Here is a 26,109-nt window from a genome sequence, read left to right as displayed (position 1 = left end):
TGGTCTTACTGCTGGCACTAAGAAGCTGTTTAGCTGGGTAAGCTTTTGATGTGACCCATCCTAAAGACTGGCATTTAAAGCCAGGCGCTGCCAAACCTGCCAGATGACATCTCGGGGCTGCTCTTTACTAATTAAAAGAACTCCTGCTTGGGAACTGTCTCTTATGCTGACTTCCTCACCTAGGTATTGGAGTAGCGAAAACATCCTCTGATATGTTTCACACTTCAACCTCGGCAAGAAAGATGTGGTAGCTTGAAGATGTCACTGTGGAGATCATCATTATTTGTGGAAGGATGAGGCTGACTTCTCTAATACCATTGTCAGTTTATATGTAGCACGAGAGATTGGTTGTTCAGTCCATTTTCAAAATGAGCTGAAGAATTAGAGTAGAAGATAAAAATCAGCCCATTCTGAGTGTCTTTAGGAAGATGCTACTTTGCTCGTACTCTTCTTACACTAAAGGGTTTGAGAGGTGCTAAAAACACTTTTGGGAAGAGCCTGCAAGTTCATATTTTTCATAATTTTCTGTAAAGACGAACATTGTGTGTTGCAGGTATCTCTTGTTCTTCAGTAGTAGCACTAACATGTAGCTGGTTGTATTTTGTAATTTAAGAATGTTTCTGTTAAGCACACTTTGAAAAACGTCAGGGAGAGGAAGTGAGGTAAAGGGGGCCCTGACACAGCGCAGATGTTAAACAATGGTGTCACAGTGCACGCAGGGAACAACACGTTTGTCTCTTGGGAAGTGCAGCTGTCAGTTTTGAACAAGTTCCCTCACCTGGAACCAGTGGTGGTATCAAGTTGTTTCTTGTATCACCTTGTAATGTGAAATACTAACAGCTTACTGGACAGTTTAAGCAAAGCCAAGGAAAAAGTCTACTCCTCTGCTTTTCTGATGTTTCCTTTTTGTTCTGGCAGCTTTTTCCCATTTGAACTTTTGTGTCTTAAGTAGACCTGACCTTTTGCAGGCTTTTGAGTTGGCAGGGTGGATTTGCCTGCACACATAGCAGCAGCCCAGGAGCCTGTTGCTTCAGATACTCACCTGACTATTTTGTGCTGTGCCTTCAGTATCTGTATGTTAGTTCCTGTTCTTGAGAGCTTCCACATTTGCATTCTCTTGATGTGTGCAGGAATCAAAGCAGCATGAAATTACACTGGGTTTGGACTGTGTAAGGGAAACATAAAATGAATTTTGTCTTTGTGTAGAAACTATGGTATTTTTTGCCTTATTTTTAAAGCGAAGCAGATATTCTTGCTTTGGAATAATGCTCCTTTCAAATGTTAGGAGATGCTTGGAAACAGGTAGAGAAGAGGGCTCATGGGGAAATTTACTGTAGTATCTTGTTAACTGGTGCTCATTATTCAGAAATCTCTGGGGAGTGGAAGTAGTTGCAGCTTACAACAGTACTGAACTTTTTTGTTTCTAGGACACTTAGCATGCATTTCAATAGCTAAATATATGTATCTGTTTTTAACAAGCCTGGGGCTGTTTTCAAGGGAATGATCAGTCCGGTCATGTTTTAGTCTGGTACTGTCTAGCTTATGCACCTAAACTGGAAATCCAAAAGAGGAATAAGGAAACATCTATCAGTGATGTTTGGGAATGAAGTAGAAGGATAAATGCTTACTTTTCATTTTGTTGCACATAGTGGTTTTAGTGTGCTTTTAATCAACTTTGGGAGGGTCCAAAGGGACTTTATCTCGATAAAAAGAGGCATAAATAGAGATTTTAAAAATTGAACTACTAGGCTTGTTTTTATCAATGACTTAATCCAAGATGGTTATTTATAATGCAAGAGTGCTTCTCTCCAGTTTGTTGTGGTGATTGGAGTACTTGTCTGTATTCTCTTTGGCTGCCTTTGGGCACATGGTTTTAAAACTGGCAGAGGAATGCACTAAGTTGTAGTATGTCTTGGCTGAATAGCTAAGCTTTGTTTCTTATATTTTAAACTACATTTTGCTTCAGGAAAGCACATTCTACTTGTGTTTCAACTTTTGTAATTTCTTTTATTCTTTACTGCATGTCTTGGATGAGAAGACTGGCTGGAATCTGTTTTCTGAAGTCATGTTTCTAACTCTTGAAGCATTATTTCTGATTAGGATCTTAACAGTGTTAACTCTGTATGATGGGGATTTGATCCATTTTTTTGGGCAGTTGTGCTCATTATTGCCCAGTAGCACCATCTAGCTGTTGGTAGATGTGCAGAACTTCTTTCTTTTTTTCCTTCCAGTGCAGATCTCTCCTTTAGGAGAGCAGATGGGCTTGCACCTACTGCCCAAGCCATTGTCCCCCTCGAGAAAACACCTTTTTCCTCCCCTCCATGGCAAATCAGTCTGGTATTACATGAAAGGCTGCTCTTTGTGCCTGTCTTAGTTCAAATATTCTTTAAATCCTTGCTTATTTACCAACTCCCAGGAAGAAAACTTTATTTTCCTAGCTCATTCTTAATATTCATCTGTTCCAACGCTATTAAATTATTTAGTGTTCATCAGATAGCAGTGTAGTGGTTAACATTTCAACATGCAGCACATGTTCAGTTCTGCTGGGGTACAGCTGGTAGCTGTAGCTCAATACAACAATTTAAGAATACCTGATCTTTTGAACTCAAGGAATAGAAATTGCAGTCTATAGAATTTGCCTTGCTTTCATCATTTAAAAACAAGAAATTACTTTAACTTGTCATTAATCGCTTCAGTTTGCACTCCAAGTGTGCGTAGGAAATGCATAAGGAGCAACAAATTGTCTTTTGAGTAAAATGCGTGGATGGGAAGCACTCCCCTCTTGTCATAGCTGTGAATTGAAGGCCTTATCCTCTCTGAGGAGATGAGAAATAGGGAACATTTTTACGTGGGCCTTGGCAGGGCTTTGCAAAGGATAAAAGGTGTCACACCAGCAGCGCTTGTCTCTCAGTGCAGCTAACACACAAAGGAGCAAATAAATCAGTTTGGTCACAGCAAAGTGAAAGAATTAAGTAAAAAAATCCATTATTTCTATAGGAAGGGGTGAGGAAAAGTCATCTGTAGTGGATTTTCTTCCTTTTGTTTCTCAAGTCCTTGTGTATCTGTGACTATACAGTGTGTGTGTGTGTGAGTTGTGTGCTTGGGGCAGAGAGCAGTCCTCTCACCCTGTGCTGCTGCTCTCTCAACTGCCATGTTAAAGTCCTTTGTTAATGTGCTGTTAGGGACAGAACACCAGGCTTTAGAAATGGTAAAAACTGTTAATAATGTGATAGCATAAGAATGAAACCTTCCTAAATAGTAATGTATCACCCTCAACTTGATGAATAGAAGTATTTATCCTTCAGTCTTAGTAGACTGAGATCATAGAAGCAGTTCTGTATGCAGAGTGGAATCTTTTTCTCCAATATAGTCACCGAAGCAGAGAAGATGAGAGAATAACTAAACCAGGAGCTGTCTCTACACCTCTAAAGAATGCAGATGATATTTCTAAAACTGTGGAAGAGGTGACAGCTGAAAGAACTGAAAAACAAACTCCACCACTCCCAGGTAAAAATATTAAGATATATTAATTATGCATGTTATTGAGAATGGATGACCAGTAAAGACTTATTGCTCTTGCATATTTGTGGAATGACTTTCAAGTCTTAAAACAGACCAAGTCCTAATTATTTTTATTTCTGAATACAAACAATCTTTGTAACCATAGTCCCATTTATGTCCTGAGAGTTTTGGTCCTGAAAACTCAAGTTGTGGGGTCTGTCATTATGGAGGGGCCAGAGTTTAGTGTTTAGGGTTGTTATAAATGATGGTTGTAAAGAGTTTCATGCTGATTTCTCAGGGAAGGTTAAAATCTATCATTTCAGAGTGTTCAGCACTAAATATGTTCTTATGGGTTGCTGTGGTAGATTATATTTATAACAGTGATGTAGTTAAGCCTGTTTAGAGCTACTGTTCCCAAGATACAATTCAAAGCTCTCCAAAAGGCTTTGTTCGTGTAGCACTTAACTACAGTCATGGACCAAGAAGGCAGGTTATCAAATACAATACAGGTAATCAAACCAGAGCAGAATCTCATTCCTTTTTCCCAAAAGGAAAAGGTAAGCTAAATGGCAGCAGATAAAAGCCAGATGGTGTAAAAAAAGAAAAAAAACCCAACCAAACAAAAGATGATACAGAACGCTGTTCCGGGCAGGCTGGCACTTACAAGATATTTTTTTTACAGAATGAGGCCCTTCAGTGCAATTACCAGTGGAGAAAGGAGCTGTACAGATGGTTTAGGGGGAGCTGTTACTGAAAGGCGGGGTGCAGTGAGAGAGCACATTCAGGCTTGAGCATATTTGAAGACCTGAGGGATGAGCAGTGACACTTCTGCCTGTAGTAGTCAGCAGAGAAGTGAAGAACTGGAAGGGTTATGATGTTGATAGACTGTGAAAGATCTTGAAAATAAGAACAGTAGTTTTTCTGATACAGCAGCCATTATTAAAAAGATGGTCCTAAGAGGTGACCTTTTACAGCAGTGTTCTGAAGAGAGGCAAATGAAGTAATGTATGTTTGCCAAGATGGAAAAGGACGTGGTAGTGAGATTAGAAAGATGAATTCTGCATTTCTATAAGATACTAAAGATTAATAATTGGCCTAATACCAATCCAGCCAGATAGGTGTCCGTTAATCCAAAGTTATGTACTGATAATTGGTCTGGGGGGCTAGCAAACAAGTGATAGGTAGTGTGGGGGTTTTGTTGGTTGGTGGGGAAGCAGAAATGTTCTATTCTTGCATGAATGTGAAGAGGCAGATGGAAATACTTCGTTTAGATGGGAGGAGTTGTAGGCCAGTACTTGACACTAATATTTAAATTAATGTCTGCAGGTAAAATTCACTTGTAAAAGCTAAACTGAGATAAAAAAGTAGCAAAGGACCTAATCCTTTAACAGCCTCATGAAAGCTCTAGGGAAATGGGATCCTTCCAAGACTCTAATGAAAATGTTAGAGAAGTAGATTGGCAGAATCTGTGACAGTTTGCTGCTTAGACTAAGGGCAAGATGATTGTCATAGATGATTGTGTCAAAGAAGGGTGGGAGGAAAGTATATGTTGGGAGGGATCATCAGAGGCTTAGCCTAGGAGAGGTTCATTAGAGACTTAAAGGAAAATACTGTGTTACTGTATGGGAAGGACCAGAGTCACATTAGAAAAAGTCATAATTAGCCGATTGTTGTCTGAAATTCCCAATTTCAAACTAGCCTGTTCAGTGATTTGAAAGGAAGATGGTGCAGTTCTTGGTAAGATCAGGAATATTAGACTAGTTCAAAGTGAGCCTTGTTTGAAATCAAATTTTTTTCCAGTATGCAAAAATGAGCCTTACATATAAATTCTTTTAACACAACCAAGCCTTTACCAGCAAAGAGCCCCTCCTAGTGCTCATTGCTGAGGGAAGCCTGCAGTGGCAATTTCCTCACAGGAACTCCAGAGATGTTCTGCAGCAAAGCCATAGTGAGTGCATAGCAATAAGGACCATCAGCTGGACCCCAAGGCATATATATTAGATTGAGGTTTTATGGTATTTTCATTTCAAAAATCGAATTCTTGAGTGAAGGGAACCAATGGAAAACAAAGAAGGTAGGTCAGAGGAATCAAGGTTAGAAGGGTTGAAAGTGGTCTTGGGAGCATGAGGCCTTCTAGTTCTCATCATTTTGCAGTGTTCAGAGCACTTAATGAAGTACAAAGGAAGTCTGAGGATCTCGACTGAGGTAGTAATTAGGCCAGTAATCACACTGCTCTGAATGGCATGATGAGTGTCTTCTGTTGTAAGTTTTTAGTATTTTACTTTTAAGTGGGTCTGCGTGGGGTACAGGGAAGGCTATTAAAGGACTCATTAACTAAGTCTTAACTAAGTTAAACTTCACAGTTTCATCTTTAAATGACCAAATGGACATTGGAATTCTTTGCTATTTTAATAGAACCAAAGCCAGTGTATGCACAAGGAGGTCAGCCAGATGTGGATTTACCAGTCAGTCCATCTGATGGTCCTTTACCCAACTCAACCCATGAAGATGGAATGCTTCGGTAATGTATTTCTGAACTCTGTTTGAACCTGCCTGCTTCTTAAGCAAACAAAACTTTTATCCAGTGTGGTCAATAACCTCTCTCTGTGCTCTGGTGCCATGTCCAGTATCCTGTCCTGACCCTTCTGTTCACAGATAATAGGATGAAGACATGAGATGGATTCCTGAGCCTTGTTGGCACTTACACTGTGTAATAGATCATTTTAAAGTCTATTCATTTCTATGGAAATTAGCCCTTAGAATAATCAACAGGTGAAAAGGATTTGCTGGGTTTGTCTCTCCCTGAGCATTCTCACTCTTTCTTTCCTGTCCCCATCTCCAAAGAGAGAAAAGTTACTGTGTCTATTCTTTACCTTTTCTACTGATTGGAGAGCAGTGAACAGGGGTTACTGCAGAAATGTGCAATGTCCCAGCATGGAAATTAGTCTACTTCAGCTGGGATCTCCTTTATGGACATTAGTGTACATGAGAATAGATTCTAGTTTGGTTTGATCTCAAATTAATCTTGATCTCTTCAGAGCCAAAAGAGTACAGATGTCTGCCAGCGCAGCTCTTTAAAAAGGAAGAATGTTTTTGGAAGAGAGTGTCAGTGTCTCACATAAACACTGAGTGTAGGACAAACAAACCATACTAAACATGTACATGCAGGTGGGTTTTTTGGAGTGCTGCTATTGAGCATGTTGCAATGCTGAGTTGATAAGCAGTTAATGGTATGTTATAGCAAAATATCCAGTAACTGACTTAACGAGCAGATTACTTCTTTGCATGTTTCAAATTTACCAGGATATTTTATGCTATTACACCAGTAAGTAGGATATTTTCTAAATTTCTAGGCCAAGCATGAAACTGGTAAAATTCAGAAAAGGAGATAGTGTGGGCTTGCGACTAGCAGGTGGCAATGATGTTGGCATATTTGTAGCTGGTGTTCTGGAAGACAGCCCTGCAGCAAAAGAAGGATTAGAGGAAGGGGACCAGATTCTCAGGGTATGTCAAAACTGTTAACAATACAAATGTTTTGTTGTACCAAAGAAGGTTTTCTTCCTCTAGGACTGAGTGTTTTGCCTTTGTAGTTCATGCACTTTTTCTTTTCTGTATTTATTAGAGGACTTACTAGGAGCAAAATCTCTTCTTACTGTACTGTTGCTAGGAAAGTTAGTAAGTTTTTTACATGAAATTTTGTAGACTAATTCAGTTGATAAAGTTGTTTGATTTCAATCTGGGTGACTAAGTTGTCAAAGGCTCTGTGGGCTACTGGTGTATATAGGTACTTTGTAATGAGTGTAAAATGAACAGCTGCTTATTGTCCTGGAAGCTGTGCTTTTATTGAGAAATGAAGTGGGGCTCTTTAGAGGTACAAGAGGCATCTTGAAATACATGCACTTGTATGTATGAAATTGAGTAAGAAAAAAATCATAGCAATAGATTCAGTCTTCCTATTGTATAATTAAATCTCTGTAATAATGTCATATGCTAAATCAAACTGATTGCTTCATTGATACCAGGTAAATAATGTGGATTTCACAAATATCATCAGAGAAGAAGCTGTCCTTTTTTTGCTTGATCTTCCTAAAGGCGAAGAAGTAACCATTTTGGCACAGAAGAAAAAAGATGGTAACTATTTGTATGTTGGAAGTGATGCAGTAGACTGCTTAGAAGAGCATTAAAAAGTCTAGTGAGCAATAACTAACCGCTGACTTGCAGGAAATTGGCACCTTTGACTATTAAATCCTTTTGACTTTGGGATAGGTGGCCACTACAGATGGAGTAGAGTGTGATAGGGTGCCAGTATACACACACCCCCTAAACAAACAAAATCCCAAACAAAAAATTCCTCTTCAGAAATAACCTTTACCACCTAAGTGATGTCTTGGCATTATCCTTGGAGGAGGTAGAGGAGTCAGTTGTAGTTATGCCATTGAAAATGAGTGATCATGCTGATGTGTTTGTACATGCAAACTTCTTTTCTCAAGATTAATTGCTTCCAGGGTGAAAGAAGTAAGCTTGCATTTGGATCAAATTTTTGACTATAAAAGTTGAATTAATATTAGGAGAGTTATTAGGAGAGTTTAAATAGTTCCGCTGCTTAAAATAGAGCAGCTCTGAGACATTAAGGCCTCTTGGAGTAATGTACATTTAGAACAAGAAGAATTAAGGTGAAGCATTACTTTGTGTAATTCTTGTGAGCATTATAACATCACTTGAACTTCTGTAACACTTGATAATTTGGGATTTCTTTTCCTTTTTTCAGTTTATCGTCGCATTGTTGAGTCTGATGTAGGGGATTCTTTCTATATCAGAACTCACTTTGAATATGAGAAGGAATCTCCTTATGGATTAAGTTTCAATAAAGGTGAAGTGTTCCGGGTGGTGGACACTCTCTACAATGGCAAACTGGGTTCGTGGCTGGCCATTCGAATTGGGAAGAATCATAAGGAAGTGGAAAGAGGTATCATACCTAACAAAAACAGGTACGATCTTGCAATAGTTAAATTGCTGATTCAAACCCACAACTTTAAATGGTATCTGTATAATGAGTGACTGGACTTCCTTGCAGGACACGAGTTTATACAATTGATATGGTAAGAAAAAGTGACAAAGTGTAAAACATGCTGAAGTAAAATACCTGTGGATTTGCTTTTCACTTTGCACAGTCCGTGAATAAACTTTCTTTTCAATACAAGAGAGAAGGATATAATAAGCTTTAGAAATGTGATACTAGGCTCAGTAGTTGTCTTGTGGTTCATAATACAACAAGAGCTTGGTTCAGCCAGTGGCAGGGACTTTTTGAGAGTGTAAGCTTGCTAGTCAGGCATTACTTCAGAAGCTGACTTCTCAGTAATTGGGATTTGTTGTCACCTTAGAGCTGAGCAGCTGGCTAGTGTACAGTACACGCTTCCAAAGACAGCAGGAGGGGATCGAGCAGACTTCTGGAGATTCCGAGGCTTGCGGAGCTCAAAAAGAAATCTCCGGAAAAGCAGAGAAGATCTTTCTGCCCAACCTGTTCAGACGAAGTTTCCTGCCTATGAAAGAGTTGTTCTTCGGGAAGGTATGGCTTTGCTCTTACTGCACATTACAGGTTTGTGTGGTTTGGTTTGGAAAAGCCAATGTAGTTAAGTGTATCTTGCATTTGGTTTAAGTAATCGACATCTTGACTTTTCTTTTTCCTTCAATTCTAGCTGGGTTTCTCAGACCTGTAACCATTTTTGGTCCAATAGCTGATGTTGCACGGGAGAAACTTGCCAGAGAAGAACCAGATATCTTTCAAATTGCAAGTAAGTGTGAGATCAGGCTTTTCTGCAGTTAGGAAATAGTCAGCTTTCTTTGGCTAGATTGTTTCTACATTATTTCTTTAGTTAACATATTTAACAAGACATTGACAATGTAAAGGAACAGAGTAAATGTAAGTTCTTCTACTACATTGCTGCTGATAATTCTCTGAAGAAATATTCGTTCTATTTGTAGCCACCTCAAATTTCATTTTAATTCTGCACCTTATCCTGTTTCTAAGTGCTTTTGTAAAGGTGTGATTTTTATGGCCATGTTGGTGGGTAAACTTTCATGTATGATATGTAATCAGAAGCGTCTTCAAGCAGAATTGACAGCTTGAGCTATGAAATGGTTTGTTTTATCTTAAGAAGGGAATGTAGAATATGTTGTAAACTTACATTAGATTTTTACTGTGTCCTCTTTACCAGAAAGTGAACCAAGAGATGCTGGTTCTGACCAACGTAGTTCTGGCATTATTCGTCTCCACACTATAAAGCAGATAATCGATAGAGTAAGTCTTCTATTATCACTAGACTTCTAATACTAGAAAAGTAAAATAATAACATGAAGTAAAGTGTTGGGTCTTTTATATGTAGAATAGTAACTGACTGTGTTTGCTTTAAAAATGACTTTCTCATCTTTTTATTGGTTAATGAGAAAATCCCCACCACCCTTCTCAGTACTAGTAACTGCAGCCTGGCTGTACTTCTAGGCTTTGTTCCGGAGGCTCTTGTTCTCTCTCTGTTAAGGCTCTTTTAAGCTGTTTCCTCATTCCTTTAAAGCCATGGTGTGACATTATAGCTAGAAATGCTTACTTTGGTTTTGGAGCTGTTAGTTTTGCCCCACCCCAGTGTACAGATTGATCACTTGATATAGTTCTTTTGTGTGAGGACCAAGAAAGGGTTCTTCCATCTCCCTTCATTAATATCCTTAAAACATCTACCATTGATGCATTGTATGAGGCTCACCTATTTATTTTGTTACTTAAAAACAAACTGGGAGATTTTCAGATGCTGAAGTATGAGATGGCAAAAAGCTATTAGAGCAGCAAAATCAGTTTGCTTCATGCTGTGTGCCTGATTGCATTGAATGAAAGCTGGCCAAGTCTGTATTCACAGTGATTTTTTTCATAAAAAGGAAGATGGAAGTGTGTAATGGGACTGTGTCTTCTGTTTCAGTTTTTGGGGTTTTTTTTCCTGTTTACAGAATGCTGGTAGGAAAGTGCTTATTTTTATTTCAGTGTCTGCTTACTTAGAGGAGATTTTTTAAAAATAGAATTAAATGTAAAAAAATTCTAGACTTATACAGTGGTACTACAGTTCAAATGTCTATGCCTATTTAGGTTGATATTAGAATTGGCTTGGGTTTTATTATTCTGTTAATTCAAATAGGAGAAGGATTTAAATCAGTACTTTGAAGGAATGAATTCTGTAATGGTAATACAAAATCAGTTTGTGGAGTATGTTAAGAAAACTTCATGTAGGACATAAATGATTCACTTTCTTGCCTCTGTCCTTTTTGTCACTACAGGACAAACATGCTTTATTAGATGTCACTCCCAATGCAGTAGACCGTCTGAATTATGCCCAGTGGTATCCAATTGTAGTGTTCCTCAATCCTGATTCGAAGCAGGGAGTAAAGACCATGAGGATGAGGTTGTGCCCAGAATCACGAAAAAGTGCCAGAAAGCTGTATGAAAGAGCTCACAAGCTCCGCAAAAATAATCACCATCTCTTCACAAGTAAGTAATTAGACTGGATTAGAATTTCGGAGAGGGCAGGGGAGGCAAGATAAGAAGCTTCTACCTCCAGAATTTTCTGCAAATGGAACAGGTCAAGCACTGATGGACTTGCTCAGGCTTCCCCATTCAATAACCAGTAGTTAATTGGTGTGTGCGTCATTTGCACATGAATGCACAAATGTAAAGCAATCTGAAACATCAGAATGACATTTCTAATAGATCTTGTGGCTTTGCAGGATCATCAGCCAAAATCAAAACTTGAACAAATAGGAAAATGATGTAACTTTATTGTTTTAGTCTGCCTAAACTCAAGCCTCTCTTTATTCTAAGCTACTGTTAATTCAGCGTTTCCTGTGGGATAAAACATCCCAAACTACATCAGGCCTTAAGGCTGCTTTGGATACTGATGTTTACATTACTATTTAAATCTCATAGCTTTAACCTATAGTGCTTTTAATACTCATGGTACAGATCCTTCTTGTAGTTCTGCAGAAATCATAAGTCAAACTAATCTGCTGTACTTCTAGCTACCATTAACTTGAATTCAATGAATGAAGGATGGTATGGAGCTCTTAAGGAAGCAATTCAGCAACAACAGAACCAACTAGTGTGGGTTTCAGAAGGAAAGGTAAGAAATAATGTTTGGGGGGAAATTGCAAAACACTATTCATGAGAGGTTTTCTGTGAAGATGTAAAGCAGTAATGCCTCCTGGCTGTGTGAGTGCTCAAACTGATCTGTCACTACATCAGAGCACTTACTCTGTTAAGGACAACTGTATAGCTCTCATTATGCGTGTAGCAAGGGGGCATTTGCTCACTGGCATTGATAACTGGAGGGCACATGAATGCTGTGAAGATTTTGTGGGTTGCTGTGAAGGTTGGATGGGTTTTCATCAAAGAGCTTCCAGGAATTTCACTGAGCGGGTACTCAGGGCCGGGATTGCCTGATGATGGAATGTGTTTTTCATTATTATAAAAGCAAGTGGCATATTCATGTTCTTTCTGACCTTTCTGAGAACAGAAACACATGCAAAATCACAGGTTAGTATTCTATGTTCCCCACTAAAACTCCCTTTGCCTTCTTGAGCTGCATTAGACCCATCCTCTTGAAGAACTGTTGTCAAGTGAAGTGCCAACTATACGTAAGCAAATGATGAATCAGCTATTGCTACAGGTTTCTTAATTATATCTGAATTAGACCTTGGCTCCTCATATGTACTTGTAAAGTAATGATTCCAATATCATGTACCACTTTAAAGTGCAGCTCTTCCAAGCACGTTGATATCTGTGGATTCTGCATTATGCTCCCCTCCTTTACACTGACAATCATCTGGTCCCTTAGTAAAATGATTCAGAGCTAGGCTGCAGATAAGTCTTTTAGGTCTAAGCTTAACATATTCAGCGATGGAAAACTGATTTCTTGTCCCCTGTGATGATATCGATACTGAATTTGATTAAAACTCCCACGTTCTACATCGCAAGAGAAAGGGTGTTCTTTAAAAGGTATTTCAATAAACGTGTACCCTAATTTTGTTTGCCACAGGCAGATGGTGCTACAAGTGATGATCTTGATTTACACGATGACCGCCTTTCTTACCTCTCCGCTCCCGGCAGTGAGTATTCCATGTACAGCACAGACAGCAGACACACGTCTGACTACGAGGACACAGACACAGAAGGGGGTGCTTACACTGATCAGGAGCTGGATGAAACGCTGAATGATGAGGTCGGGACTCCTCCTGAATCTGCTATTACACGCTCCTCTGAACCTGTTCGAGAGGATTCTTCTGCAATGCATCATGAGACTCAGACTTACCCTGCTTATGCATCTCAAGCTCAGCCACAGCCAAATCTCAGAACAGACTCTTCAGGATTTAAAACAACTACTACGCAGCCGGTAAGAAAGTCATTTTATACACTGACCGCTAAACGCTTACTTCAGGTTGCAAGTTCTCTCGAATAAGAAATGTCCACTTACATTCTGCTTACCGGTGTTGTGTGTGCATACGAGAGTCTGCCATCAGCAACAGTACATTACAGTGAATTGGAGAATCCTGCCTGTTTTAGTGACTCACTGACAGGAGGGGCATTGAAGTATCATTCTACTTTAATTAAATGTTTTGCTTTTATAATCTTCAACCTAATGAATTTCTGGAAGTGCTAGTGCATGATACTATCAGTACATTCCATTCTACATCTAGCTGCATTGGTCAGAGCATCACTTAAATTATTTCAATATAAATCAAAAAGTCATACATTGATTCAATAGCGGTATATTTAAAATATTTTAAACACTTCACAGAAAGCAGAAGCCTCACCTGCAGTCCCTTACCTTTCCCCGTCGCCTGAATCAAACCCTGCAACCTCATCAGCCTCTGCAGTAAATGCTAATGTAAACCTAACTAATGTCAGACTGGAGGAGCCCACTGCTGCTCCTTACAACTCTTACCAACCACAAGCGGGCCCCTTAAGAACACCGAGTACTGAGGGAGCTCATGTAGTACTAAGAGACCAAGAGCCATCTTCCTTATCGCCGCATATAGACCCAGCAAAGGTACCTGTGCCACGTTGTTGTGCTGATTTCCTGCTATACATCAAGCTAGCACATGATCTTTGTTTTGCCCTTATTTGAAGAATTCCTTCTAATTTTTTTTTGTTTCTTCTAAGAGAATCATAGAGGTTACAAAAACCAGTCCATCTGAATTGCTAAGCATCATGTAATGTTTTGTGTGCATGGCTTCAAACTCTATCCTGTTCACTTCTCAAAAACATGACTTTTTAAATAAGGCTGCGTTCTATATTTTGATTTTGCTTTACGTGTGACTTCCTTAGCTTGTCAACGTTCTCCTGTTAATGAGGCCTCGAGAAAAAACTTATTTCCCTGAAATTTAAATCATGCCAGATTGTTGATCATGAAGTTGAGTCCAGTTCGTTGAGTGACTTTATATACTTCTTCAGCAATGCTAGAACTATTCTAGTGTATTTATATATTTCACTTCCACTCTTTCCACATTTTGAAAAAAGTGCGTGTGCCCCTCTGAACAGCAAACCCCAGATATGAGGCTATTACCTTCATCTTTCTCTTCTAATCTACTTATATGTTTTTTCTTAAAAATATGATGGAAAGGGATCTCTTGAATCACCAAGTTCAGCTTCCTCTGGTTGCAAATATCTGCATCAAATTATTCTGCTTTTAAACAAAATTAAGCCAATATTTAAAACTTGGGTTTGTTTCAAATACTGCCTTTCAACTGCAGCTGGAGTTACTCTTCATTTTAGCTGAGAAGTGTCTCTCTCTAACAGGTGTACCGAAAGGATCCATACATCAATGAAGAAGCATCCAGACAAAGCTACGTCTTAAAACAGCCAGCAATTAATCACCCAGTACAGAGACAGGAAAGAGACCCAAATCTGATCTATGAATCCCAGGCTCAGTACGCAGAAAAACAACCGAGTAGGGATTATGAGCAGTCAACGTATAGGTATGACTCTACAAACTATGTAGATCAATTTTCTCGTGGTTATGACCCTCGCCTGCATTACGATGACCGTGTGCCTCCCTACGAGGAGCACTGGACATACTATGAGGAGAAACAGCAGCCCTATAACCAAACAAGAACAGCTTATGAAAACCAGCCTCCTAGGGATCTTGATTCCAGACAAAATCTAGAAGAGAGCACAGAACGCAGCTATTACCCAGCACAACCTCGTTTTGAGGAACCCCCTGCAATGAGCTATGACGGCAGACCTCGCTATGAGCACGCCCCCAAAAACTTCAGCTTACCACAAGTGCGATACGAAGATCAACACACGGTCGGATATGACACCCACGGTCGATACAAACCCGAAGCTCAGCCATACCAGTCAGCCATATCTCGTTCTCCTGAACCCAAGCAGTACTTTGATCCACACTTAAGGGGCTATGAACAAGGTCCTCCTCAAGCTTACAATGCTAAAGCTGGACAGTATGAGCCTTCTCATAGCACTTCAGGTGTTTCTCTTCCTCCTCCCCCTTCATCACAAACCAAACCAGAAGTTTTGCCTTCCAACAGTAAACCACTGCCTACACCACCATCTCTAGCTGAGGAGGAAGAAGATCCAGCCATGAAACCGCAGTCTGTGCGAAGTAGGGTTAAGATATTTGAAAGGAGAAGATCCCCATCTTTGGAAAAAATGAAGGATACGAGTGATACATCAACTGTAAAGGTAAGTCATTTAAGGTTTTTTTAGTTCCTGCTTTTTTGCTAATGAGACTGCACTGCAAGAAGTAAAATATTGTCCCAGAAACAAAGCTTTACTGCTTGTGAAATATTGCCTTTTAGCAACCTAAATGTGGTATGTTTTAAAAGCAGAACCCGAACACTTCATGTGAAAACACTGCCCGGGGGTCTTGCTATACTGGAAACTCCTCTAATTCTTCTTTTGCTAGTACTTGATTTTTCTTTTGGAGGAAGGGGAAGGTAGTCTTAGTTTTCTTTAACCATAAAGTGTTTTATCTTTCTAAATGCTAGAATTTAAGAGAATATGCTGTGCTTTTCTTTACAGCCTCCAGAACTAGCACCTAAGCCTGCACTCACAAGTGTGAGTGGTCCAAAACCCACTTCTCAAAGCCAGTATGAGCACGAGAAACCAACCTACAGGTAGATACACAACTGATTAAATATAGTTTTCAATATGAGTTTAGAATATTCAGAAACATGTCTTAGTGCTTCAAACTGAAGACTGCAGGGAGGAGTTGGGGTATGTCTGTATGGTTTGTGTATCAGCAGTAAAGTAGGGCATGAAGTCAGTTCCCATGGGTGAGATTGCTGGGAGGTGGGGGAAGGACACAATGATTTCTCAGGTTTTTTGGGGAAGAAACTCACTAAGTATCTCTGTTCTACTTTTTTCCATCTTTTATTGAGCTAATTAGAAAGCAAAATGAAAGGGAAAAGGTAAGGTATAAGGGAAATAAGGATTTTCTTATGGTATGTCACAACTGTCTAATTTCCATGTAATATAGGTAAAAAGGTAGGGTGTGCAATTATAAAAATTACATGTTCATTGCTTTATTAAGTAAGTTAAAAAATAGAATTGTGATTTGGGCACCTATGCTTGTTCAGCTGGGCAAGGCAACTGTATATTATATATTCTTCTTGATTAGAGCCCCAGAACCACAGAGACCTCAAGTGAAGCCACCTGAGGATATTGTGCGCTCCAATCACTATGATCCTGAGGAAGATGAGGAGTATTACAGGAAGCAGCTCTCCTACTTCGATCGCAGGAGTTTTGAAAATAAGCCATCGGCACAGGTTGCTGCCAGCCATCACTCTGAGCCCTCCAAGCCAATACATTCACAGAATCAGCTGAATTTCAGCAATTATTCTAAGTAAGTTTGGGTTCTTTGGTTTTTTTTAATTTGAAAAAGGTGGGGGGCATCTAGGACTAAAATAGAAATTCTGCTTGTGTTCAGTGGAGTTCAGGGACTTGTGGTACTGAAATGAAATTTTGTATTCATGAAGTCTGAAATGTCTGTTGAGGCGTAGCTTTAGTTTAAAAACACATACCTCTATAAATTTATATTTTGGTAAATTAATCATTTTTGCAGGTCTCAGGGCCTTCAACATCGTACTTCTACTTACTAGCATACAATCATAGAATTGTTTAGGTTGGAAAAGACTGCTAAGATCAAGTCCAAGCATAACCTAGCACTGCCAGATCCACCCCTTAAATCAGTCCCAGGTGCTGCATCTACACATCTTTTCATTCCAGGGACGGTGACTCCATGACTTTCCTGGGCAGTCTGTTCCAATGTCTGATAAACCCTTTCAATGAAGAAATATTTCCCAATATCCAACCTAAAGCACAATTTGAAGTCACTTCCTCTTGTCCTGTCACTTCTTACCAGGAGAGGAGACTGACCCCCACCTGGCTACAGTCTCCTTTTAATGAGTTGTAGACTGATGATGTCTCTGCTGAGCCTCCTCCAGGCTGAGCCCCCCAGGCCCCCTCAGCTGCAATTCACAGCGGAATTGCTGTGCTCCAGACCCTTCCCCAGCTCTGTTGCCATTTTTTGGACCTGCTCAATGCCCTCCTTGCAGTGAGAGGCCCAGAACCGGACACAGCACTGGAGGTGTGGCCCCAGCAGGGCCCAGCACAGGGGACGGTCACTGCCCGGTGCTGCTGGACTCGCCATGGCTGGGACAGGCCAGGTGCCATCGGCCCTCTTGGCCACCTGGGCACGCCGGGCTCACGTCCAGCGCCCCAGGGCCTTCAGCAGCTCTGCAGCCGCAGCCTGTGGCACTGCAGGGGCTGGTGTGAGCCACGGGCAGGACCCAGCCTGGGCCTTGCTGAGCCTCACAGCTGCCCTCTGATCCAGCCTGTCCAGATCCCTCTGCAGGGCTTTCCTACCCTCCAGCAAATCAACACCCCACTTCATTTGGAGTCACCAGTGAACTTACTGGGGGGTGCTGTCAATCCCCTCATCAAGGTCATTGTGTTCTGTTTATGATCATAAGCAGGACATAACAAAGTATTTTCTCACTCTAATGCAGTAGTGCGTACACATCTTCCAAAGCAGAGGTTTTGATTTATTCCAGTTCTGCACGCGTTTGTTCTTGTGCACGTTAGCCATGTTTGACATTAGGAAACTGAGCCTTTAGGGAATATTGCTGAGGCCAGAATTTAATCTGTTGATGGAAACATCTGTTTCCTGTATTGTTTTGCTTCCTTGATTTGGAACATTTTGATACAGAAATTGTGTGAAAGCTCATACACAGATTTAGCTCAGGTAAAGAGCTGGTTGTTTTGGAGGATACTTACACAGGCTTTTTGAATACTCTCCACAGTTACCTAAATTTGTTTTAATTCTGTAAATTTGTTTAGAAACTATAACAAGGTGTTTGTAGCTGTTACTGTGGAAAGCTATCTTGGCTTGCTGCACGCAGCTGAAAATTGGGTATTTTGGAAGGCTCTGGTTGTATTCCTGCTTGAAACATGGACTAATCAGGTCGAGCTGAAAATCTGGCAGCCTTAATATAAATGAGATCTTTAGAATGAAATAATAAACTAGTTAGCTCAAGTTTTATAATGTTGAGTGTATGTGCAAGGTATCTTTCATGTACTTGATACACCATGTTCCAGTGCTTGTCTTAAAGGATTTGAGCTGGGACTTGGGAATCCAGTTCTTATTTGTTTGGGGCCATTGTCTGTGATCTCCCACTGTCTGACTTTGTGACCTGAGGACGTTGGAATACTCCAAAAAGCTTGATAGATTTTAAAGGTTTCACTTCTTTTTTTCCCCTAATGATTTCTATATTGGGTATCTGAAACCGGTTCTGATTCCCAGGCGAAGATGCTTCTTATTTTCACTTGCCCAGTGTCCCCTGGTGGAAAGATGAGAGCTTAGCTGTTCTGCTCTCTGGGCATCATACACACAGACCTAAGAAAACTGTCCTGACCGGCCTCATAGCAGTAATTTTCAAAATTCCACTCACATACAAAACCCAGTGTTGCCCACATATGATCCTTTTGGTCTGTAGGCATGGACTGTGTTGCCATTGAAAATGCAAGTCATGCCTTGGGAGAAGCGTTGTGAGCTTCCATCGAGTAATTGTGAGGATTGTAAAATTCTTCAGATGGGGAGTGTCAAAAGCTTTCATTGTACATTTGTTATTTTCTGCAGTGTTGTCATGGTGAAAAGCATGAGAGACAGACACGACTATTAATTCTTGGTGCAAACAGCTCATGGTCGAGGGAGGTTGTTCCATATTTGTACCTGCTGCTTCTGTCTGCTGTGACACTTATGTTTGTTGGCTGCTCAGTTGTGGTTGTGTTTTGATTGTGAGTTAGTGTATAACTTCAGGGCTTGTACGTGTGGGAAGGTGACCTCTTACTGCCACAGAAGAGTAAGATAATACTGGTTTTAAGGCTGACAATTTCATGTATCATGTGGGACAAACATGTGTTGTGCTTTTGCTTTGTGAAAGAATGTAACCCTTAACAGGAAGGGACAGACATGGGAAAGAAAATTTACCCAGGGTAGTCCAATGCAAATAGACAAATACTAAAATATTAATGGAAGTGGGAAGAGATAAACAGGATTGCTGCTCAGTTGGACAGTACTGCCTCCAGTACACTGCAGTGTCCTTGTGTGGAAACACAAACCAGCTGCTGTCTTGAGGAGGCATTCATGTTTAGAACTCTCCTTTCACCAGCTTCCACGTTGATCCTGTTACTTGCTCAGTATTAATCTTTTTTCCTCCGTGAATTTCTATGGTAATTGCTATTCTGTGAATAAACTGTTCTAAAAATAAGCAGACTAAATTTGGATTATACAGGAACTGTTGATTATGCAATCTCTTGCTTCTGAATAATCCGTATAATGTATTCTGGATACAGAGGACAGATTTTATTTATTCATGAGCAATAGCTACAACTTTCTTAGTGTTAAACATTAATGTGAAACATCAAATTATGTGAAGTTCTTTGCCACTGAGTAAGTATGGTGACAGTATGTATTTTTCCCACTACAAATTATTTTACTCTTTTATTTTGTTGGGGGTTTATTTTCATAATTTAGGAAATTTATGCCATTGCTAAAGCTGCTTTGTAGGGATAATGCCACAGCTGCATGTTACAGTTGTCAGGAACTGTAGAATAAGGGATAGATTCTCTTGATGTGAGAAAATAGTAGAACTTGTAAATGGGTGCGTTTCAGTGGATCTAGCTGAAGCGATTTGAGGCAGATATCCCTGTGGCTGAGAGTGGTGCATTTATTGCTGCTTGGTTCACCTGCTTTAGCTTGACATGCAGATTTCTGTGCTGAGTAGGGTTAAGTGTTCTCACACGAGCAGCTGCAGCCTCAGCTGAGGAGGCAGTGAGGAGCAGCAGCCAGACTCCAGAGTGTCTGTTAGCTGGAGTCTATGGAACATCAGCAAAGCAGCTGCTGTTGCACCCCTGGGCTCATAACCTAGGTCCCACTGGTTCATTCTAGGGGTTCATTTCTGCTTCCTTTCAAATTAAAGTAGCAATTTTCTGTAAAGATGAAGTGGGAAACATGTTAGAAAGCAGCCTATCCATGATTAGAGGAACTTCATTTATACCCTTAGAAGCTGTAAGGGATCACTGTGCTGTGGATCACTTAGGCTGCATACAGGTTCTGGGCAGTGTGGATGGGATTGTCTGACCCTTGGTCAGAAGCTTGTGACAGAGTGTGCTTCGTACTAAACACAACTTTGTGCTCTCCTCCCTTCATCAAAAGGTACTGCCCTTCCCCATTGTTTCATTCCCCAGGGCACTGACATGCAGTTCTGCTCAGTGTGGAGTGTGTTGGGTTTTGTCTGTGGGCGTTTTGCGGGGCTGCCCTCCCCTGGGCACCAGTGATTTCAGGTGGGCGCTTTCCTGAGAGAGCAGCTACTGCCACCTGCAATAAAGGCTACAGGGAGTGAGCAGGTAATGGCTCCTGCTGCTGGATAAATGCCTTGGGATAAAATCAGTGGGAAGGGAAGCTTTGAGATAGATCTAAAATAATCTCTTATTTGCAACTCTGGGTTTAGAGATGTGTTCATACGAATGCTGTTTAGATCACTGATCTTGTCATTCATGTGGTCATCAATCAGACTGCCTTGACTTAGTTTCATAGCATACTCCTCTGAAGCACCAGGATGGTTAGAATTGTTGCCTGTTAAATATTTATGAGCATACAGAAAGTGAAGGAATGAGGGAAAGCTGTCCTCATGTGCAATATAGTTTCTTGCTACATGCAAGCAAGGTAAGTGTTAAAAATCAAAGGAAGGCATCATTATGCTTACGGTTCTCTGTCTCTATTCATAGACAGTTCTAAGATGTGCTTTTAGATAGTGTTGAACACAACCAGAAGCATTTTATGGTGTGGGTTCTCTACTGGATGAGCTGATAGCGCTGAGAAATTGTTGCTATGAATGTGCCCTCAGTACATGTTACAGTACAAAACTGCTGTCATTCTGTCAGTGTTATGGCTGAAGAAGTTGTTTCAAATTAGACAGTGTGAGAGGTTGTTAATTTCTTTCAGTGTGCTGAATAAGTTCATTTATACAGGTTGTAACAGATGACTTAGTGTAATCTCATTTTTACTTTTAATATCTGCCAGTACAAGATCTTACTCCCTCCTAATTCACTGACCAAATCTCATATTGAGTACAGTATGTGACCATTGGACACATGCATATGGTAAAGGTTTTGTCAGAAACATCTCTGTGAATAGTGTCTCTGTTTCAACAACCTTGTCGTATTACAGCTGCTAGGACTAACATAAGTGTGAAGAAATAATATGCTGAAGATAGAATGACTGTTTTCTTTCATTCTTCTATTGCTGTTTGCTTTGCCATCACCTAGATTTCTTGGCTCTTACACTAGCTATGACTACTTGAAAAGGAACATCAAGTGGTAAGACTGTTGTTGATGTGAGGATGTTTTCAGGTGTCCTCTCACTGTTACATTTCATCACGGGCATTATGTGCACTTCAAATTTGAAACACACGAATTCTGGAAGTAAGCGCAATAAATATATTGCGGTCCAAAATTTCAGGTGTTTGTGAAATCAATCATTTTCTGAAGTAAACCTGCGGATAAACATTTCTAGCATAAGAAAAATGCTTTGAAAATAAGATTTTTAAAGTTACATGCACTATGCACATAAAGCTAGTGAAGCTTAAGCTGATTACATTTCTAATTAAGATGGCATTGTTCAAATACTAGGTGTATTTAAAGAAGTTATACTGGAATCCATTGTCCTGTTGGCTAATTATGCTTTTCAAAAACAACCCCAAAAAGAAGTGGATTTGTATTTTTCTTTCAAAGACCCATGAAATTAGAGAACACTCTTTCATTGAAATTACTCCAAATGAAGTTGAAAAATTAATATTTTGTAGGCAATTACGCAAATACACCTGAAATGTCATCTGCCTTTTGTTTGCCTTGGTTTGTGTTACTAATCTTCTAAAGGTCAATGTTGTCTGAATCTCTTGTGCTTATCAATAAATGTTTTTATACTTGAGACAGGCTATTCAAGAAAATGATGTTTTAATGTTTATAGGAAGAGATGGAAATCAGGTGATCATAGAAGACAAAAAATAGCAGTTGAATGCAGGAGTCGTGAGGAAACCGAACAGTCAAATATTTGCTTTTTAATTCTATTTCAACAGGGGGAAACCAACTGATACTGAATCACTGGATAGACCTGTTGGTGAAAAACGCTATGAGCCAATCCCTCAAGTCACAACTCCTCCTCCTGCTCCCTCAGTGCAGTACACACAGCCACAGTCCATTAATAGTCCTGTCCTGTCTCTCCCAGCACACCACAAGCCTGCGCTTTCTGAAGGTGAGCACGTACAAAGCTGACCTTTGTGGGAGCAGCTGTTGCTTGTCAGGTGCTTGTGGGGTTGCTTCAGCGTGTCTGCACAGGTAACTGTGTTGTTCTCTAACAGAAACATGGAAGAATTATTGTTGAAAATTTACTGTAGTGAGATTGAGTTTTATGAAATTATTTTGTGATTCTCTCTGGAGCCAGGTAGCTTCCAGGTGTTAGTAGTACCCACAACGGTCTCAGTTGTCTCAGCAAAGATGAAGTAAAACTCCCTGTGCTTTAGACCAGAATTCTTCTGACATGAATAATAGTTGTAGGCTTCTAAAAACAAAAGAAAAAGTTGTTGTCTCTTTCACACTGAGGGGATTGCCCAGTTCAGTTGAATTTTCTAGTTTGTGCAAGTACACAGTGGAATTTCAAACTGTTTTTCTGAGGGTTTGATCATGAAACCTTTCTATTGAAAGGGCATACCATCATTTCCAACGGGTTTAATGAAACGTTAGATAACTTTCCCAGATGTACAAAATGCGATTGGATAGATGCTCTAAGAGAGCTAAGCTGAACCTGTATAATCTTATACTGAAGATTAAGAATTTACTAAAATGTGTTGTTATGCCTCCGTGTATGTGACCGGACATTTCTGGTGGTTACTGACGAGTTTGGGTGTTTTCATTTTCTTTGCAGTTAACTCCGTGTCTGACCCTGCTCCACCTCAGAACAAGTCAGCAATTTTCAGATCCTCTAGAGAGGACACCGTGCAGTCCACTTTTTACCCTCAGAAAAGCTTCCCTGACAAAGGCCCTGTGAATGGCACGGAGCCGATTCAGAAAACAGTCACTCCTTCCTACAACCGCTTCTCCACCAAGCCCTACACGAGCGCTGCGCGGCCCTTCGAGCGCAAGTTCGAAAGCCCCAAATTCAACCACAATCTCTTGCCAAATGAAGCTCAGCATAAACCAGAGCTGCCATCAAAATCTTCAAATTCTCCTCAACCGATTTTGAAGGCACACAGCTCGTCGCAGCCTCCCGACTTTGAGAGTGGAATGGACACCTATGCTGTACAGGTCGACAAGCCGAAATATCAACCAAATAATGTAAATGCTGTGCCTAAAGCCATTCCTGTAAGGTGAGCTGCTGCTCCTTCTCTTTCCGCTTGCACATCTGTAGGTCATCGGTGAAAAATACAGCTGTTTTGATTCTGCTTCCAATTTCTGTCGATGTTACGGTTGAAAGATTGATGCTATGACTCTAAATTCTGCCAGAGGAAAGTTAAAGAGTGTTCTATGTCCCTGTACTGTCTTGTGTTCTGGTATTAGAAAGTGTCATGGCTTTTACTTCTTGTTTCTCATACTAAATGGTACATTTTCTGGTAGATAGGAATGACTTGTCCTTGCAATCTATTTCCAGAAGATGGAATTAATTTCTAAAGATAGCTATTGCACCAAATTGTGTTCACAGTGTGCTTAGAGAGACCTCATGGGACTCGTGAATAAGGGATACTTTAAAAATACTTGTGAAAAGAGAAAGTAACTTCTGCAGTTTCATATTGTTGCTCTTTACTGTGAGACAAACCAGCAGCTGCTTAATTGCAGCTCGTGTCTGCCTAATACGTTATAACACATAAAAGAGCTATGTCAAGAGCAACAGATACTGTTTCAATCTTAAAGTATTTGCTTTTGCTGAACAATGTTTTATTAATATTTTAATTCAGGATCATAATAATGCATGAACCAGGCTTAAAATTTTGCTGTTTGTCCTGTATGTTCTTAAGCACCTGAGAAATGTTTTATGCTAGGTAGTTCTGTAGACTGCTACATTTTGGAGCTACTGGTTCTTTGAGTGAAATTCTTTTGAAACTGTTCTGAAAGCTTCATCAAGGTTCCTTGAAGTTACAAGTTTCTCTTTAGTTATAGCCTGGCAACCTGGAAAAACGTGTGTAAATTTTTTTTTTTTTTACAAGCTTTGTTTTATATGTATATGTGTAAGTAGAAGGGTTTAGTGTCACTTGAGTAAGAATTACTAGTTCTTCTGGTATTAAAGTCAGAAGCGGGTTTTGGGACAAAAAATGAACTTTCCGATGTTAGTTGCATTTACCTTTTTGAAGCTGAATGTGTAGCTGGGGTGAGCTCTCTGTGCAATGCCAGAAGCAGGCAGTAGGAAACACAAGATTCAGGTGGTCTGACTTCTTGCTTTAATTTCCTGCTGAATGTTTTCAGAGTTTGTGAGATTTGGTGGGGGGGTGTTTCTTGGAGGGATTTCTTTCTTTGGTTTTGGTGGGGGGTTTTTTGTTCTGTTTTTGGGGGGGGGGGGGAGTTGGTTTTGTTGTTGTTTTTGTGGAGTTTTTTTGGTGTGGATTGTTGTTTTGGGGTTTTTGGGGTGTGATGGTGTTGTTTTTGTGGGGGGTGGAGTTGGTTTTTTTGCCAGAGTTTCAGGAAGGAAATACTGATAAAACTGCTAGGCTTTCTGTCTTTTCAGCCCTACAGCACTTGAGGATGAGGAGGAGGAAGATGGACACACTGTTGTAGCCACAGCAAGAGGTGTATTTAACAGCAACGGTGGTGTATTGAGCTCCATAGAGACTGGAGTTAGTATTATTATACCACAAGGAGCCATTCCAGAGGGAATAGAGCAAGAAATATATTTCAAAGTCTGCAGAGACAACAGTATACTTCCACCTTTGGATAAAGAGAAAGGTAACAGCTGGCACTCTACACTGTTTTGTTATTTAATACAATTATTTTCTAACAAGAACAAAACAGAATATGAAAGTAACCTTAATATGCTTTGACGGCTTTCATTTTGAGACTGTAGTGTGTTCTACTGAAAAGTCACTTAAGTGAGAAACAATCCTGCGCTTTGCTTTACTGACGGGTCTAAATGTTCATACGTTTTCTAAATCAAGTTACTGAGTAGCTCTGCAGTGTAATTGTGTAATACTTTGAATGTATTTCCGGAGAAGTCAGTAACAGATTTTTCGTTCTCTTAACTCCAGGTGAAACACTTCTTAGCCCCTTGGTAATGTGCGGGCCTCATGGACTCAAATTCCTGAAGCCAGTGGAGCTGCGCCTGCCACACTGTGCGTCTATGACCCCTGATGGTTGGTCTTTTGCTCTAAAATCCTCCGACTCCTCGTCGGGTATGCTGTCCTCCCTCTGTCCTTTTGGGGCTTTTGGGTGCTATCGTATAATTTAAGTTATTTTGGCTAAAGGTGATGCTGTGTAATATAAAAACTCAATCATTGTATTTGTGTCAAACTCTCCCATTTCACTTTCATTACAAATGTCTTTCTTACATTTACTCATGGTGCAAAATCATAGCTAGAACCATGATAGCAGAAAAAGAGTAATTATCTCTAGTCTATGAAATATTACCATATTTTTCTATTCTGTCTTCTTTCTTGAGGACTGCTACAGCTGAATACACTTGAAATGATAGTCGCACTAAAATTGAGAGGAAATGAATATGTACCTCTGATTGGCCTTTGTAACATAACTGGTGTTTGTCTGTTGCTTAATTAACCATATAGGACTCTGGCAAATCTTAACAATCTGCATGCTCATAAATCATGATTTAACGCTTGTTAACTGTTTCCATGTGTGCAAGTTGATGCTAACAATTGGGTCATTTAAGAAAACTATAGTATTCAGTAAAAGCATTTACAGTTTATTCTAATGTAGCTGGTTTTTCCAAAAGACTTTTCTTGCTTGCTCCTACCTGTCTCTCCTCTACTGCCTTTATCCAGAAGTCTCTGGTTGAT

At 40.1% G+C, this 26,109-nt stretch overlaps 1 protein-coding gene across 11 annotated transcripts in view; it reads left to right on the top strand.

The window, feature by feature from the left end:
• TJP1 (tight junction protein 1) overlaps positions 1 to 26,109 on the top strand; it is a 159,296-nt gene that overhangs the window by 128,959 nt on the left and 4,228 nt on the right. For 5 of the 11 annotated variants that reach the window (XM_040077648.1, XM_040077649.2, XM_040077647.2 and 2 more), the window contains 19 exons: positions 3,371 to 3,507; positions 5,917 to 6,022; positions 6,855 to 7,005; positions 7,524 to 7,632; positions 8,270 to 8,489; positions 8,883 to 9,067; positions 9,198 to 9,293; positions 9,717 to 9,799; positions 10,819 to 11,029; positions 11,557 to 11,657; positions 12,573 to 12,926; positions 13,332 to 13,583; positions 14,333 to 15,235; positions 15,575 to 15,669; positions 16,173 to 16,397; positions 22,192 to 22,367; positions 23,037 to 23,478; positions 24,828 to 25,045; positions 25,345 to 25,488. In XM_040077648.1, the coding sequence (XP_039933582.1) occupies positions 3,371 to 3,507; positions 5,917 to 6,022; positions 6,855 to 7,005; positions 7,524 to 7,632; positions 8,270 to 8,489; positions 8,883 to 9,067; positions 9,198 to 9,293; positions 9,717 to 9,799; positions 10,819 to 11,029; positions 11,557 to 11,657; positions 12,573 to 12,926; positions 13,332 to 13,583; positions 14,333 to 15,235; positions 15,575 to 15,669; positions 16,173 to 16,397; positions 22,192 to 22,367; positions 23,037 to 23,478; positions 24,828 to 25,045; positions 25,345 to 25,488 (4,208 nt within the window). The remainder of the gene's footprint in view (positions 1 to 3,370; positions 3,508 to 5,916; positions 6,023 to 6,854; positions 7,006 to 7,523; positions 7,633 to 8,269; positions 8,490 to 8,882; positions 9,068 to 9,197; positions 9,294 to 9,716; positions 9,800 to 10,818; positions 11,030 to 11,556; positions 11,658 to 12,572; positions 12,927 to 13,331; positions 13,584 to 14,332; positions 15,236 to 15,574; positions 15,670 to 16,172; positions 16,398 to 22,191; positions 22,368 to 23,036; positions 23,479 to 24,827; positions 25,046 to 25,344; positions 25,489 to 26,109) is intronic. The other 6 variants (XM_040077652.2, XM_040077653.1, XM_040077646.1 and 3 more) reach the window with 5 other exon arrangements.

Source organism: Hirundo rustica, chromosome 13 (genome assembly GCF_015227805.2).
Source record: "Hirundo rustica isolate bHirRus1 chromosome 13, bHirRus1.pri.v3, whole genome shotgun sequence".
Lineage (NCBI taxonomy): Eukaryota > Metazoa > Chordata > Aves > Passeriformes > Hirundinidae > Hirundo > Hirundo rustica.
Note: the sequence above shows the minus strand (reverse complement) of the source record. Positions and strands in the feature narration are given on the sequence as shown.